This window comes from Hemiscyllium ocellatum, chromosome 19 (genome assembly GCF_020745735.1).
Source record: "Hemiscyllium ocellatum isolate sHemOce1 chromosome 19, sHemOce1.pat.X.cur, whole genome shotgun sequence".
Classification (NCBI taxonomy): Eukaryota; Metazoa; Chordata; class Chondrichthyes; order Orectolobiformes; family Hemiscylliidae; genus Hemiscyllium; species Hemiscyllium ocellatum.
In genome coordinates, this window is record NC_083419.1 from 41,091,761 (window position 1) to 41,109,503 (window position 17,743).

General features: G+C 40.3%; 1 protein-coding gene across 1 annotated transcript in view; it reads right to left on the bottom strand.

Moving 5' to 3' along the window:
- LOC132824716 (IQ motif and SEC7 domain-containing protein 3-like) overlaps positions 1-17,743 on the bottom strand; it is a 142,085-nt gene that overhangs the window by 94,208 nt on the left and 30,134 nt on the right. Inside the window, exon 4 of the mRNA XM_060839388.1 lies at positions 4,284-4,406. Coding sequence (XP_060695371.1) covers positions 4,284-4,406 — 123 coding nt within the window. The remainder of the gene's footprint in view (positions 1-4,283; positions 4,407-17,743) is intronic.

Below are 17,743 nucleotides of genomic sequence, written 5' to 3' on the forward strand. Positions count from 1 at the left end.
TTGTTATTCAAAATTCTACAATTTGTTTGATGAGAATTAAGAGCAGACTATCCCTTTAAAATAGTTGGCATCTAAATAGTATCTCAGGAGTTAGTCGCAGCTGTTTTCCATGAGAACTGTTTGCTGTGAACTGGATCCAATGTGAGAGCACTGGAGTAAATTGGTCTCCGATGCTCAGCAGCATTTACTTTGTATTGCTGCATCCTCTCCAGGTGCGGAGACATGCAACCAGCTGGAAAGCCAAACAGCAAAGCTGCACTGCTCTTCAGCTGCAAAACTCAGACAACAATGAGAATCCATTTTTATTCTCATATTGCTCGTTTTCCAAGTGCTGTTCAAATGCTAATCCCAGTGAAATTAACTCCATTGTGTTAAGCACAGTAAGACCATGAAAGCAATGGCATATCACTTCCATGCTCAGATTGCTTCCAGTGCTTTAGGATTCATTACCTCAGAGAGATGTGGATTTCAATACTGCCTATATTGTTGACTTAGATTGATAGATTCTTGGGCGATGCAAGAATCAACGGGAATGTCAAATGTAGAATCGATGTCGGAGTTTGGCCTTGATCTTACTAAGTAGATAAGCTTCAAAGGGTAAATGTTAGATTTGGGGTATACAGTGAATAGGATAACACAGTATAGGAGCAATTTACTGCAGATGTAAGTCATTTCGATTCGGATTGTTGGCTTGCTCTCTCTCCATGGATTCCGCCTGACTTACTGTGATCTCTAGCATTTGATGTTTTCTGGATAAAACAATAATTTTCTATCAATATCAATTCAACTGACCAAGAATCACGCCAGTAAAACAGGCAATGAATTGTGCCTTCAGATTTGATTCTCTGTGAAATGTTACATTCACAGAACATGCAGGTTGCATAATCACATACAATTCTGCTCTGTGATAGGGGCAGGCCATATTGCAAGGTTTCTAATAAGTCTCACAAGGCAATTCTGTTGGCATGGAAAACCAATTCAAAAGATTACAGATTGGCACCAAAAAAACAATAAATTGGAGAAAGAGACAGAGACTGTGCTGACCTCTAGCTGTACTGCATAGAAAGTAGTTGAAGTACACTGACTGTGTAGCAGGCATTCTCAACAAAACTTTGAATAGTTTTGCAAATCTGGGGCTCAAAGAAGTCCTAAGAACAAGAAGACACTCTCAGTATATAGAAATTAGCTGTTGAGCTGTATTGCTTAAAGAGCAATAGAAATGAAGACCCAGTGAAAACTCAAGAATAATTGGATATTTCTGTGCTGTAAGAACTCAGACCAAGTTATAGGAATTAGTAGTCAGCCGGGGGTTAGAGTCAGAGCTTAGAAAAAGTCCTGGAAATTTTGGTGGCTCAGAAGAAATAAAGTTCCCCTAATCTGTACAGCTAAGATTGGCAGTTTGATGCAGTTGAGCAAGGTGGGAACTGAGTGAAAAGCACCAGAAATGATCTAGCTTGGTAAAGCTATCTGTCAGCAAAAACCTGGAGTTATGCCTGTAAGTAAGTACTAGAATGTACTTTGCAGAGTCCGGGGAATTGTGGACCAAGAAAAAGTGTTGTCAAGCAAAATAGTACAGTCACTGAGGTCGTCCATTACAGAGCGACATGAGAGAGAAAATTTCAAGGCCAGTTCAGCAAGAGTAAAGAATTGTAATCATTTGGAATAATGACTTAATGATGATGATTCATCATGTTGTTAAAATCTAGGGGGAATTCCTAAGAAATCTATGTCTTGATTTTATTTGCAATTTGGTGTGCACTATGTCACTAATTATGGGCATAAGAAATAAAATTGTACAGATATTGTTGTTTGTTGCTTTTTATTCAAACTCATAAATTATTATGGCTTTATTATCTCAGCAAATCCCCTGAATCTTTCATTTTGTCCACTTTGAAGGACATTGGATCTTAACCAAACTATTAGAATAAATTTGATGATTTTGCTAGGAGTTGCAAATGCTAAGGCTGGTTAAGATTTTCATTGTGCATTTTACTCCACACATTGGAAATCAAAATGGCTTGAGTTTTCTGGAAAGAGAAGATGCTTCCCTGAGTGAATTGGAAACATTGACCAAGCCTAGGTTACTGGCCTTAGCAAAAAAAGGGAGTTAGAATTGTGAGCTAGGTTTAGGAAAGCAAATATAGTGAGGTAATATCAAAGCATCTAGAATCGGAAGAAGCGTCTCTGACAGCTGAAACAAAGCTTGAGTTAGCTAGAATTCAACTGCAGATGAAACAGCCTTGGACAAAAAAACATCTAGACTTGGAAATATATCACTGTTCCCTCAATGTGCTTGGGTTAAAATTTTAGAACTCCCTCCCCAGTGGCATGGCGTGTTTATCTACACCCAACGGATTGCAGTAAGTTCAAGAAAACAGCTCAGCACTACCTGCTCAAAGTCAACTAGGGATAGGCAAATAAATGCTGCAAACAGAATGTTTATGTTTGAACTTGAAGTTCAAAGAGAAAAAGAAATTTGAAAACATGAACTGAATAAAGAAAAGCTTGGGTTATGGTCAACAAGAGATGTTATTTGTTCAAATGAGGAGAAAAGTTGCATTCTGAAGTTACATTTTATCAAAAACCTTCCTTTCGTGGCTAATTTGACGAAGGAACAGAGATATATTTTCCTTCAATTGAGAAAGTTTGCGAAAAATTTGAAGTTACCAAAGGAGTTGAGTCGCAGGTAGGTAGGATGGTGAAGAAAGTGTTTGGTATGCTTTCCGTTATTAGACAGAGCATTGAGTATAAGAGTTGGGAAGTCATGTTACGGCTATACAGGACATTGGTTAGGCCTCTTTTGGAATATTGCATGCATTTCTGGTCTCCTTCCTATCAGAAGGATGTTGGGAAACTTGAAAGTGTTCGGAAAAGATTTACAAGGATGTTGCCAGGGTTGGAGGGTTTGAGCTACAGGGAGAGGCTGAATAGACTAGGGTTCTTTTCCCTGGAGCATTGGAGGCTGATGAATGATCTTATAGAGGTTTATAAAATCATGAGGTGCATGGATAGGGTAAACAGAAAAGGTCTTTTCCCTGGGATGGGGGTGTCCAGAACTAGAGAGCATAGGTTTAGGGTGAGAGGAAAAAAATTTAAGAGAGACCTAAGGGGCAACTTTTTCACACAGCGGGTAGGGTATGTATGGAATGACCTGCCAAAGGAAGTTGTGGAGGCTGGTACAATTGCTGGATCAAAACAGTTCAGCATACCTGAAATATTTACCTGAACAAGAAACTTATTATTGTTCTGCAGCATGATATTCACTGAGCTGGCCATTGCTGCTGTATGGAAGAAAATCAGTTCTACAAAATGCCTGTAACAAAGAAGGTAACTAACTTTTCTGAATGCGGATAAGCAGAAACAACAGTGTTCCTCTTAAACTTGCAATAGAGAACTGCCTCAAGCCTGCATATCCAACTTTCATCCATCACCCCGATCCCCCTCCTACCATCCCCCCACCCACCCCCACCCTGGATTGATCTCCAGTTACAAACTCCTGACATTAATTCAGAATTGCAAACTCAAGGTTCCTCAACAGCCAATCATGAACACTAGATCCACAAGGTAGACCCACTGAAGGTCTGGGCAATATCAGCAGTGGCCAGAATTTACTTTGCACTTGAGGTCCAAGGCCAAATATCTCAGGAGTTTGGATCTGAACATTCTGTCTCAGAAGTGCTGAGCCTCCACCTCTCAATAGCCATTTGGACACACTAATTTCTACTGCACTGCCCATGTATACCATCTGTGTATCAGCACAGTCCATCTCCTCAGTATTGAAAAATGTCTCAGCAAAATGCCAGAAGTCAGTATTTTATGTTGGAGAAATTTTGTTTAAAATTTAAATGAAATATCTTCATTTTAATTGGCAGGATCTATAAATATATTTTCTTTTCAATATGTAATTTTAAAATATGGGTGTAGGCTTGCTCACTGAGCTGGAAAGTTCATTTTTAAATATAGATATGCATTTCCAATGCATTTAGTTTTAAGTATATAAATGATTATTAAGATTTAAAAAGAGGTATGAGTTACACATTTTGTGTATATATCAATGATGAAGAAATCGCAAATTCAAGTAAGTAAAGTGAATCAGCTGACAGGTAGTCTACAAATCCAAGATGGTCATTATCTGGTTGGAAGAGCGGAAACATTAACGACCTGCCAGACTAAGCAATTCCAAATGACAGCATTGAAAACGGAATCTACTTTTACTATTATACTAAAAGGTTCCAAGTCATTTCAACCGTAATCACTCTTCGAAGAAGATTCACTTTCATTACCTGAATGCTTCGATAAGTCGCTCAACCTTCTGTGCCTCCCCCTGCACTCGAATATGAGCCTGGAACTTCCGCAGAGCTTCATCCAACTCCATGTTAGAAAAATCCATCTCATCAACAACACAACTAGAACAAAGTGTAAGAAATACAGTCAATTGATTCCTCCTTTTGGGGAGCAAATTCCATATTATTATACTTAAATCGACCATGGGTCTTGGGTAGCAAGATCAAGCAACTTTACCTCATCAATCATATCTTAAATATTTTTGCAGTAAATTTTTATCTTCATCATGAAAATCATCCACTGTTTCAGACTCAACCACTTTTCAATCCATTGCAATCAATAAAGCCACATTTTACTGCAGCCTTTAAATCAGATGTGATTTTGAGGGATGTCAGGAAGGTGGCATATCCAGCATACCATGTTGCCAAGGTGAAAACGATGAGAAATATGCCACGTAACATTTCTCATATTTTATGTCTCACTACGGTGTTTGAATGGAATAATTGTATGCTATAAGATATGTCAAGTAGCAAAATTGCTAAAGATGACATTGAGTGGCAGTTACCAACGTATTGCCACACCATCGGATATTCTAATGTCGAAGAGGAAGCACAGGCCTTCTGATGATTAGTTGCATGGATATCCTTGGGTTCCTCTCCTAAGTAGCCATTCTTCTACTACCATTCCACGCAAAGTTTGGAAAGGTTGTTTAACAATTCACAGCCAAGATCTGTTTCCACACAACATGCAGACACCATCAGGAGAGCTGCTAGATGGTAATCATGAGATGGAATCATGAAGAGGAATCACATCAAATTTTCACATCAACTCATCAGTATTGAGATTAGTTGTTCAACAGGTTTCACCAACTTCACCTGATGAAGGGGCATCGCTGTGAAAGTTTGTGATTTCAAATAAACCTGTTGGACTGTAACCTGGTGTCCTGTGGCTTTTGACTTTGCCCACCTCAATCTAACACTGGCACCTCCACACCAAGGTTACTGTAGTATCCTATTGCTACCCAGGTTGAGACTAATCAATTGGCTGAGATCTGAAATCACGGGGCCTTGTTGGTTGTGTGGCTCAGCTACTCAGTACCAAACTAGTTGAGCTTACAGGCAACTTGCTACTTCATCTTCAAAACAATAAATGTATCAAACAAAGCCACTGCTAACTAAAAAAAGACACAAACCAACATGATGCAAAATGTTCATTGTCCACATTGTATTATAAATAATGTTAAGCATCAGATGAAGAGCTGAATTGAATTATTTTACTTTGGTCCTCTTTGGTCCATAAGCAGTTGGTGTTTTCAATTTCTCTTCCTTCATTTCATAGTCTGTAGTCTAACACCTGAAGCTCTCCGTTTACTCCCAATTTTTAAATGACCCATAACAAACTCTCTTCAGCATTTGAAATAGAAGCATGATTTATTATGCATTCAAACCCGAGTACATGTTGTTACAATACATATAGATGCATTCAGAAAGAAAGGAATAAAACAAAAAAGAAATAAAATTTGTCGCAACTTGCCAGGGTAACTCACTAGAAATCAAGCCCTGCTATTGCCAGAGTCATCACAAAACTGTAAACTGTGTCTTAAAAAGAATGAAAAATTCTCAAACTGCCTGATTTTCAAACTGAAGTTTGACAGAAAGTATGGACCAGGTTTTTGTAACAGCAATCACTATTCATTACAGGTCATTAGACTTTTGTCACAGGTCAACAGTTAAACTAAATTAAACAGTAACTAACTCTACAAATTGATTAGTAAGCTTGCCGAAGATACAAGAATTGAAAAATAGTGAAGCTATCATCCTTAGACTACAGGAAAATAAAGATGGGTTGGTTATTGTGGAATTCAATCCTGGGAAGTGTAAGATGATGCACTTGGGCAGGACAAACAATATAAGGGAATACATGAGCAGCAGTTAGATGCTACAGAGCACCAAGGATCCAAGAGATTCTCATGTACATGTTACACCAGTCACTTAAGGTCCAAGTCAAGTAGATGAAATAGTTAAGAAGGCATGTGAAATACTTGTATTTGTAGGCCTAGGCATAGAGCTTAAGAGCTGGGAGATTGTGCTGGAATTTTCTAAAATGCTGGTGAGGCCACAGCCAGACTATTAATGCAGTCCTGGAATCCACATTAAAGGAGGGAGGTGATTGCACTGGAGTGAGTGTTGAGGAGATTTGTCAATATGTTGCTTGACCTGGAGAGTTTTTGTTATAAAGAGACACTAGATAGACTGGGATTATTTTCTTTGGAGCAGCGGAGACTAAGGGACTGGTGATGGAGATGTATAAAATTATAAAGGACATAGATAGGGTAGACAGGAAGGAACATTCCCCCTTGATGGAGGGATTGATGACTAGGAGGGCAGAGATTTAACATAAGGCACCAGACACTTAGAGGGCATGTGAGAAAAACCTAGAAAGTGGTGGAAATATGATTGCCACCCTTACAGGAGGTGGGTTAGGCAGAAACCCTATTACATTTAAGAAGTATTTCAATGTGTACTTGTGATGCCAAGGCATACAAGGCTACGGGCCAAGTGCTGGAAAATGGGATTAGCATAGTTAGGTGTTTCTTGTTAGACTCAATAAGCCAAAGGGCCTTTATGCTGTAGATCTCTAGGACTCAGAATTAAAACTTAAGTGTGAAAAATTAAATATAAAAATTGAATTTTTTTTTAATTTGAAAATTAAACCCCATATAAATACTGCCTTACACAAACACAAACAGAAATATAAATTGGAAAAAACAATGAGGGCAGAGGGAAAAACATGGAAAGCATATTCATAATTGTTATACACATGATTTGTTAGGCTAGTTTTTGATCCTTGACTTTCCCTTTCCTGAATGCTTCCACCGGTTTGTAAGAGGCATTCACAACTTGCAGCATTCTACTGAAGAAAAACAAGTTGGTTTTCTTCAGGTTTAAAATGCAGGGAACTGAGGCAGAATTTTCTTTTGACTGCTGCAGACATGTTGGTTTCTCATCTAGTATGCCTAGCATCACTCTGCCTTGTTCACAGTCCAAGCTGTTCAGTTAGCTGACAAACAATGACCTGTTGTTGGTAGGAAGAGGACCTTTCTCATTAAGAACTAGTCCCTAGTCCACAAACTTATCAGCTTCACTTGTAAACAACTCCTCAGATGCAGTTCATCTCCACATTGCTAGGGGAGGCACGGTGGCACAGTGGGGGGAGGCACGGTGGCACAGTGGGGGGAGGCACGGTGGCACAGTGGTTGGGGAGGCACGGTGGCACAGTGGGGGGAGGCACGGTGGCACAGTGGGGGGAGGCACGGTGGCACAGTAGGGGAGGCACGGTGGCACAGTGGTTAGCACTGCTGCCTCACAGCGCCAGGCACCTGGGTTCAATTCCCACCTCAGGCGACTGACTGTGTGGAGTTTGCACGTTCTCCCCGTGTCTGCGTGGGTTTCCTCCGGGTGCTCCGGTTTCCTCCCACAGTCACAAAGATGTGCGGGTCAGGTGAATTGGCCGTGCTAAATTGCCCGTAGTGTTAGGTAAGGGGTATATGTAGGGGTATGGGTGGGTTGCGCTTCGGCGGGTCGGTGTGGACTTGTTGGGCCAAAGGGCCTGTTTCCACACTGTAAGTAATCTAATCTAAAAAAAACCCACAGCCTCATCAACAAAGTTCACAATAGATGTTAAATTCCTTACTTTCAAACATGCAGCCATCTTTGTAAATTCTGGTTTAAAACAGTTCCTTCACATTTCAATCCAGTTTTTAGAAAGTTTTTAAAAAATCATTTTTATAATACTAGAATAAAGAATAATTTCTAAACAAATGTATAGATATTATGTGATTTTTGTCCAAGCCCAGAGGGACAGTATCCGGTAGAGGCTCTTGCAGTTGGTTGAACTTGCAGGATCCATTTATCATTATGGCTGAAGGCATAGCAATATGAGATTGGTCCAGTTTTCAGGTGAATATAAGAATTCCTCTGGAAACTAAGTGTCAAAAGGGATTTAGGCTAGAGAAAGGCTTATCACAGCTTCCAGCTGAAAATGTGTTGCTGGTTAAAGCACAGCAGGTCAGGCAGCATCCAAGGAACAGGAAATTCGACGTTTCGGGCCAGAGCCCTTCATCAGGAATCCTGGGGGGTGCAGTGAGAGAGAGACTCACTGAAATCCTTGTAGAGGGAGGAAGAGAGCTTCTTCAAGGAAGGCATCCTTGCATTTTCCTGGGGGGGGTGCAGTGAGAGAGAGACTCACTGAAATCCTTGTAGAGGGAGGAAGAGAGCTTCTTCAAGGAAGGCATCCTTGCAAAACAGGATGTAGCTGCTCTCGGTACGGTAATAGTAGTAATCCTACTGACAACATGAAATGGAAGGATTATTAAACAGACATCAACTCCTCATGTCCATTCCGTTGTTATACTGTGAGTTGGGATTCTGTAAGCCTTATAGATAGAATCCCTACAGTGTGGAAACCCAACCCTATTAGTCTACATTTACCTCTGACTAATGCACCTAACCTCTATATGCCTGAACAGTATGGGCAATTTACACAGACACTGGGAGAATGTGCAAAGTCCAAACAGTCACCCAAGGTTGGAATTGAACCCAGATCTCTGGTGCTCCAGAGGCAGTAGTGCTAACCACTTGGCTACTGTTTCACTTATCACAGCTTCCAGCCTGGTTAAGGTATCATCTGATTGATGTGTAGCAGACTGATTTGATGTTAAGAGCAAATTACCTCTTACCAAGCTGAAGAGACTATTGTGCACCTCTGGAATCCAGTGGTGGGGTGTTCTGTTCATGTGGCATATTGATTTAGGAATAATTTTCAATTCAATAATTGACTTCTATCTCACTGGCCAAGAGATTGTTCAATTATATTCATTCCACTATAGAAAGAATACAACTAAACTGGAAAAACTGCAGAAAAGATCTACTAGGATGTTACCTGGACTGGAAGGTTTGAGTTATAAGGAGATTTTGGATAGACTGTGATTTTTTTTTTACCCTTGGAGCATTGAAGACTGACAGATGACCTTAAAAATCTGTAAAAATCTGTCTGTAAAATCATGACACGTATACATAAGGTAGGTAGCAAACAGTATATCCAAATGGTATTGGAGTCTAAAACTAGTGGGCTCTATCCCTACCTCTCACTTAATCCTTACCCCCTCCCCCATCCTAACTTCTGCATATAAACCAACATTTTCCTAGCTACGATTAGTTCTGAGGAAGGGTCACCAGATCTGAAATGTTAACTTACATTTCTCTTCACAAATGCTGCCAGCCATACTGAGCTTTTCCAGCAATTTTTGCTTTTGTTTCTAAAACAAATGGGCATAGGTTTAAGGTTGTATAAGACTCTAGTGCAGCTGCATCTGGAGTATTGTGTGCAGTTTTGGTCACCATACTATAGGAAGGATGTGGAGGCACTGGAACGGGTGCAGAGGAGGTTGACCAGGATGTTGCCTGGTATGGTAGGAAGATCGTATGAGGAAAGGCTGAGGCACTTGGGGCTGTTTTCATTGGAGAAAAGAAGGTTTAGGGGTGACTTGATAGAGGTGTACAAGATGATAGGGTTGACCGTGGAGTCAGATATTACGAGGGGGCATAGCTTTAAATTAAGGGGTGGTAGATATAGGACAGACGTTAGGGGTAGATTCTTTACTCAGCGAGTCGTGAGTTCACGGAATTCCCTGCCAGTAACAGTGGTGGACTCTCCCTCTTTATGGGCATTTAAATGGGCATTGGATAGGCATATGGAGGATAGTGGACTAGTGTAGGTTAGGTGGGCTTGGATCGGCGCATCATCGAGGGCCGAAGGGCCTGTACTGCGCTGTATTTTTCTATGTTCTATGTTCTAAGGTGAGAGGGGAGAGATAGGAAAGGGTCTTGAGGGGCAATTTTTTTTTCACACTGAGGGTGGTAAGTGCCTGGAATGAGCAGCCAGAGGGAGTGGTGGAAACAAGTACAATTTTGTCATTTAAGAAACATTTGGACGGGTATATGGATGGGAGAAGTATGGAGGGGCATGGACCAAATGCAAGCAAATGGGACTAGGTTAATTGTCAAACCAAGTTGGGATGAAGGGCCAGTTTCCATGCTGTAGAGTCATACAGCACAGAAACAGACCCTTCAGTCCAACCAGTCCATGCCAAAAATAATCCCAAACTAAACTGGCCTTTCTGTGTTTATAGACTAAAAGGTCCATCTGGTAACTATTAATTTGAATCCTTCCAAAAATTGTGGCAACTTCACAAGCTCGTTTGGTGTCACATTTTATTCCAGAGAAGTTAATTTTAAAAACATTGAACAAAAATTGCAAACTTTTCAATGATTTATGGTCTCTCTTCATGACTCGTGAATGTGACAGTAATATATAATACCTGTCAGTATTGGATACAAATCGTCAGTTAGTAATAAAGAACTTGAATATTGCTGACTAAGACATATTGAAGATTTCATCTTGCACTAATGACATAGAGAATGCATCAATTAGATCATGACTATCAGTTAACTACCAAGCTTTGTTTCAATTTAAACCTCATAAGTTGAAAGCATATCTTTTTCGGCAATATTCAAGTTTCAGTAAGATACACAATAATTCAACCTCAAGGTTAAGATGATACACAAAGTGATCATATTGCATTTTCTGTTGTTTACAATGCCTCTAAAGCTCCATGGAACACTTATAATGCCTGCATTCCAAGTTGACTGCTGTTTAATGCTAAAAGTTGGACTACATTTCAGGAGCAGGAACACAGACTGAATTCATTTCCTATGTGTTGCTTGAGAAAGACTCTTTGGCAGTGTGATTCCTGAGCGCAAAAGTACAACAGCTTTCTAACTCAAAATGTATCGTGATATCACCAACGGTTGGCCAGGGCACATCATGAGAATGGATGATGGTCACCAGCCAAAAGATGCACTAAATGGAGAGTTTGATGGTGTCATTAGACTAGTTAGCTAACCAAAACAAGGACTCATGCAAGCTAGATATTATTTCATGTAGGATTAACTTTAATAATTGAAAGCACTCTGTACATCAAAGGTCAAAGTAATTTTCTTATTTCAAGAACTTCTTTTGAGAATTTCTTGAGGCTCCATTTTGATTTTTCATGCTTCTTTTTAGCTTTCAGGGTTTTTTTCATTCTCACTCACTCCTTTAGTAATTGACATAGTAGTGTAGTAACTTTAACTTTTATATTTTGTTGGTTTCTGGGATATTTGGACTCAGAAGCAGATTTAGAAGAATTCATAAATATTCTTAATTATCATAATATCTTCATTATGCTTATAGCAACAACACAAAAGAAATTAATTCATTTCCATGGTATTTAAGTTGCCTCAAGATGATAGAATAAGTTGGCAGAATGTTTTTTTAAATAACTGACACAAATAATAATAAATAGCTATACACAAAAAGCTATCACCCTAAATGAGGAGTTGTAAGGCCATGGTTAAACAGCAAGTTTCCAAGCCCATGTTTGGTCTGATACCATGACACTACATGAAGACTCTCAGGGTATTCCCTTCTAACTGCACACCACTGTGCCACCGCCTCTGGAGGTCTTGTTCTGTTGTAGGAACAGAACACATCCAGGGCAGGTGATGATGTCTGGGATTTGGCCTGTAAGATATTAGAATGGCTCCTAGTTTTGACAGCACTGTCAAGATGTTAATAAGGAGGACTTTGCATTTGTTTCTTATGTCTAAGTCAATGCCAGGTGGTCCATCTAGTTTCACTCCTTTTCTAAGGCTGAGTGGCTTGCTGATGGATTTCAGACAGCAGTCAAGAATTAACCACATGGCTGTTGGTCTGGAGTCAAATGTAGACCAGACCAGGTAAGGATGACAGAATCTTTCCCTAAGCAGCATTAGTGAAGTAATGTCCTTTTACAATTGACAATTCACTATTACTTTTCAGATTTATTAACTGACTTAAAATTTCACCATCTATTGTGTTGGGAATCAAACCTATAGTCACACAACATTAACTTGGGGGTCTATATTCCTAGTCCAGTGGCATAACCAGTTCACCATTGCCTTCCCAATATACAGCAAAGTCGCTTTAAAAATATTGAATCCAGATCTTAGGTATGACACAACACAATTTCAATATCATGTACGATTCAATGCCAACTAGATGGCTTGGAAAGGCTTCTCCCCCAATCACTATTCTATTGCATTTCTGCTGACCTATTCTCCATAACACCGTTCACAGCATTTGTTCAAAGATATAGTTGACCAATTGACCAATCCTATTAGCACCCATTTTGTGGCGCTGCTGATGAAGGCTTTTCTTCACTTCACAAAGCTGCCCATTGTCATCAATATTCGTTTTTGTTAAATTTTAGGAAAATATATCGACTTAACAGCAGCAATGTTCATGGCTGCCACCATATATATATATAACAAAATCCATATTGAAAATGATTAATTATTAAGAAATGTCCAAGATAGTTGTATCCACCTCTGTAATGATTGAAGACATGAAAAAAATCTAAGTTGCTGCATGCTCATTTAGATATCATGCAAAGCCTGGACATATTCTTTGCTGAACTTACAAAAAAAGCAATTCTGATGAGGATTACAGAATCCTTTCCAAAGCAACTCCAACTTCAGATTAAATAATTATTGTTATAATTGATTGCATAAATATTGCTTTGCCATTCTTTTGCATAAGAAAGAAGACGTGCTAAATGTAGTGACACTTTAAGGAATAGGTTTGGACTCTTTTTGGCTCAAGATTCTTCCATTAAGGTGGCAGTGCAGTGGGGCCTCTGAGCCCAGGGGTTGTCCACTCCATCCACTTTTCTTATTGTTTCTTTTCTTCTTCTTCTTTCTTCACTAGGTTTTTTTTCCTTATTTAATTTATTTTACTTACCTCTTGGTGAAGAGCTCTGTCACAGTGGTGGTGGGTGGGCCCCAAATGGGGGTATTGGAGTGGGGTCCAGCAGGGGGGATTGGAGTAGGCCCCAGCAGGGGGGTATTGGAATGGGCCCCAGCAGGGTGGAATTGGAGTGGCACCCAACAGGGGGTATTGGTGTAGGACCCAGCAGAGGGAGCTGGAGTGGGCCACAGCAGGGGGGGGAATTGGAATGGGCCCCAGCAGAGGGTATCAGAGTGGGCCCCAGCAGAGGGAATTGGAATCAGCCCCAGCAAGAAGCAATTGGAATGGAGCCCAGCAGGGGGGATTGGAGTGGGCCCCAGCAGGGGGTATTAGAGTGGGGTCCAGCAGGGAGGATTGGAGTAGGCCCCAGCAAGCACTCATAGCAGCGGTGTTGGCGGGTTTGATTTCCTGTGGCTGCTGCATTAAAGAGGCGGTCCTAGCGCCGACTGATGACTGTTGCTGCCGAGGGGATTTGGATTCCCAGCCATCAGTGCATCCAGCGCAGCTTCGTGGAGACCATGGCAGAGGCAAGTTTGGGCCCAGGAGGAGACCTGGTGGCATCAGCTGCAGCTGCCTCGGCAAGATGGGCCCAAAGCAGACTCCTGATGGCAGTAGTGTCGTGGTTAGGCCAATGTGGTACCCGGCAGCATGAGTGGAGTCTGCATTGGCAAGGTCTAGTGAGAACTCAGCAGCAAGGGCATTTGTAAAGGCAAGATGCCGCCAAAGTGTAGCGACGTTTGTTTCAGAGGCAGCGGTGTGATGAATGGGACTCGTGCCTGGTCACCAGGCCCTTGGCCCATGATGGTGCACTTTACAAGGAGGACAGTAAAGCTGGACACTTACTTTATTTCTCTATTTTTCTGCCTTTATATTCTCTGTTTTGATTTATTTTTCTGTGTTTTGAGATGGTGCCGGAGAGTGGCGACACGATACAACACTTTTTCACCGTATTTTGTAACAAGATACACGTGACAATAAATAAATCAAATCAATGAATTCACGGAAAAAGTTGGCAAGAATAAGTTCAGAACCGTGCTGCTATCCATTATTCTACGCTTATTGTTATCCTGCCCAAATTAAATCACAGTGTTTGATCCCGCAATTTAGGAGGAAATTTGAAACTAGACCACCATTGTGAAGCTGACAGAATTCAGAGAAATGTTGCCTTCATAACCTGCCAATTTTATTCTCAATTGAGTGTTGAGTTACAAATTATATATTTTCCTGCAATTGTAATTCCTGTGTCGACTGTTTGGAGGGTAAAGGAGAGGTGAGGGAATAGAGGTTGAAACTGAGTAAATGGCAGATCAATTGTTCTGCTCTCACTCTATGTTAAACCACTCCAGTGCTTACTTGCACTGCCTGGGGTGAAATATTTACATCTGCATTATAGAAGAACATAGCTCAGTCAGAAAGATAAACCCACAATCTTATCAGCTCCAAACAAAATAAAATCAAATGTTTTCCTTCAGATCACTTTGACTTAACCCAGTATGTGTGACCTATTTCTCTCCATCTGCAGGATTTCTGTGGTTCACTGGGACCTCAGCTTAGAGCAAAAAGCTTGCTGTAATGAGTTGCTGATTCCAACTCATGAAAAACATAGTAAATGAGAAAAGGCAGTGAGCTGAAAAACACTAAAAGCTCGAAAAGACAAGAACAGCAGACAACCAAAGGACAGAAGTCTTGGTTTTTAAGTTCATAAAAAATATTAATTTTAGCTTTCCCTCATTATTTAGACAGAATTTTAGATGTAAGGCAATGTTTATTTCAGCATTTCTAAGCTCTAGTCGTGTGTTATTCTGTAAATGATTCATGTTGATGCCTCATACTAAAACCTGCCTGAAATGCTGATGCGAAAACCTATTGTTTTGAAGTCCTGTGTCATTAAATCTATGGGGATTTGATTTCCTCTGCCAGCAGATTAAACTGTATTTGAATGAAATTCCTTTTGTTCACTTTTAATGCAGTTGGCAACCTATTTAAATCCATCACATCCAAACATTACATCAATGGCTGGGTTAGCATTAAGCTTCAAGACCTTTCCTACAATTTCCTACAACTTTTAGACTCTTGGATCAGAAATATATCTGAGTCCTGATAAGAGTGAACTGCGGGAGGAAACATATCAGTTGCACAAAGGTTGAGAATATTATGAAATGTGTGTGCCTGGTCATCTATCCACTGCACTTTTTGCCTCTAAGTGATCTTACCAAAGGCCGATTGAGAGATGCATCAGCTATTAAGATCCACTAAAAAGCAAGTTTAGGTACCACCAGGATCTTACCAACATGCACCCACACCCCCCCACTAAAACATGAAGCTTGAAAGAGGATTGAAAGTGGCAGGCTGAGGAGTAGACAAGAGTGGGGTAAAGATGGAGTAAGAGTGCTCTTTTTAATTTTCCAGAGCAATAGCTCTGCTTAAAAGTCTTTAGCCAGTGTCCTTCTAGAATGGCAATGTCCATTTCTCCCAATGAGCCTGCCTGCTGCCCAGAGCTTCAGATATTTATACTAGCCCTCCTGCCTGTGCACTGCACTTAATGTCCTTAATTGGATGGCATTCCCAATGGCAGCTAGTTAACATGCTGCCTCCAGGCTGGTTACACAAGCCACCAGACCACAAACTGCAGAAATACAAACTGGTGTTGTTGCTGCCATAACTATCTCAAAATGAATAGAGAAACAAAACAATGACCATCTTTTAACATTATGATAGATGAGAAAAGACAAGTCAAGCACTGTAATTACAGTCAACATTAATCTGTGTATTCTGTAAATATCCTTACAGGCGTTAAAAAATTATTTTCATTTTAGCTCCTTGTAACTAATGACACATTCATTCTATGAACCCGAGATATATTCTAACCAAAGTTGAAAAGGTGTTGAACAGCCTGCTAATCAATTCTTCCATTAATATCTCTACTGCGTGAATTTAAATGTAGTTCTCTAAGTTCTGTGCAAAAGACTGGATGAAAGCAGTTACAGCAAGCTTACACCACAGTTTCAACTTTTAATAATTGATGCCAAAAATGTCACTGTTTCAGCAGTAAACCAGCATATGAATGCTCATGAGTTTGCATACTTTGAGTTCTGATCTTACACATGTTTATCTGAAAAGCCAGGAAAGAAGGTAGATTGGTCATTCTTATTTATTGGTAATTGTGGCACAAACAAGGAGTTATGGCACAAGATGGAGGTAAACAGATTAAATCGAAGTGGACAAATAAGTCTCTATCCCTGAAAGTCTCCAAAGATGTTGCTGTGTTAAAAATAGAAGCAGGCTTGCTTTTCTTTTCCTGTCTTTGATAATGCAGACTGGCAGCTCTATTTGAAATGAAGTCACAATCTCCTGGAGGCAACAGCACCTTTGAACAGCCAGTGCTAATCCAGAACATATTATTGTGCTTTGGTGAGTTTTAGTAACCTTTAAACTGAGAGGATTGACTAAATCAAAGTTGACATTTCTTCAACTTGTTTATTAATCAGTATTAACTGTGACAAACAGATTATTAAGGACTTAGTTAGGCCCCAAACTACTCAGATGACAATGATAAACAGTCCTCTTGGCCTATTTTATGATTTAAAATTTGATTAGAATGAATCATTAATTAATTTTAAACTTTTGGCATTGAAATTCTGTGGTGGCTGTACCAGTCTTCAACTGTAACTCTGGTGACAGACTCAAAGGAATCCTCCTTTGATTAGTTAAATGAGTCCTTGCGTTCAGACTTGAATGTGTTGTTGCAATGCCAGGAACAAAAGTCATTATCCCAGCCACGCACAAAGATCATATTCGTGGTTTCTTCACATTCAAGGTGCTCACGCTTGGCTTCTCTCAGTGTATTTATGCTGTTTGATCATGAACTCTTTCCAAAAAGATCCTGACTGTCTTTCTACTAGAGTCAGAACCTTCTCCTTTGAAATCGAGTCATGTCTGTGTATATGCCCTTCATACAAATCTCCAGATTATGATATAATGCCTGCTTCTCTCATCCTAAAGAACAGTCTACATCCTCACTATTTAACCATAAGTTTCCCGCTCCTCATTGTTCCAACCACATTATGATTCTTTACCCCTTAATGAGGACCATGATGAGAGAAACCTAAAATGGCTGGCACAGAGAATGATTTGAGAATAGTACAAAAAGGCAGATTCTATCAGAGAATCAGACTGAGATACCTAATAGGCGGAAGTGGGAACAGCAGATGCTGGAAATTAGAGTCAAGATTAGAATGGTGCTGGAAAAGCACAGCAGGTCAGGCAGCTTCCAAGGAGCAGGAAAATCTACCTACTACTTAGCCACTGAGTATGTCCAGCAACTATGAAAGGAGGGTGGACCAGGGTGAGTGGCCTCGAATCAAGTATACTAGGGGAGAGTCAAGTACAGTGCAGGATACAATCTGTATCAGTTTCAGGTTGAGGCAGGAGGGGGTGCCGTTCATTTAGGTGGAGGGAGGTATTGGATCAGGATTAGGGGGTGTCAAGGTCAGGTTTGGGGAAATGACAGGTTGGATCAGGCTGTTTTTCATTTCAGGAACTCCATTAGGTCCTCCGTGTGCAGGGGCTGTTA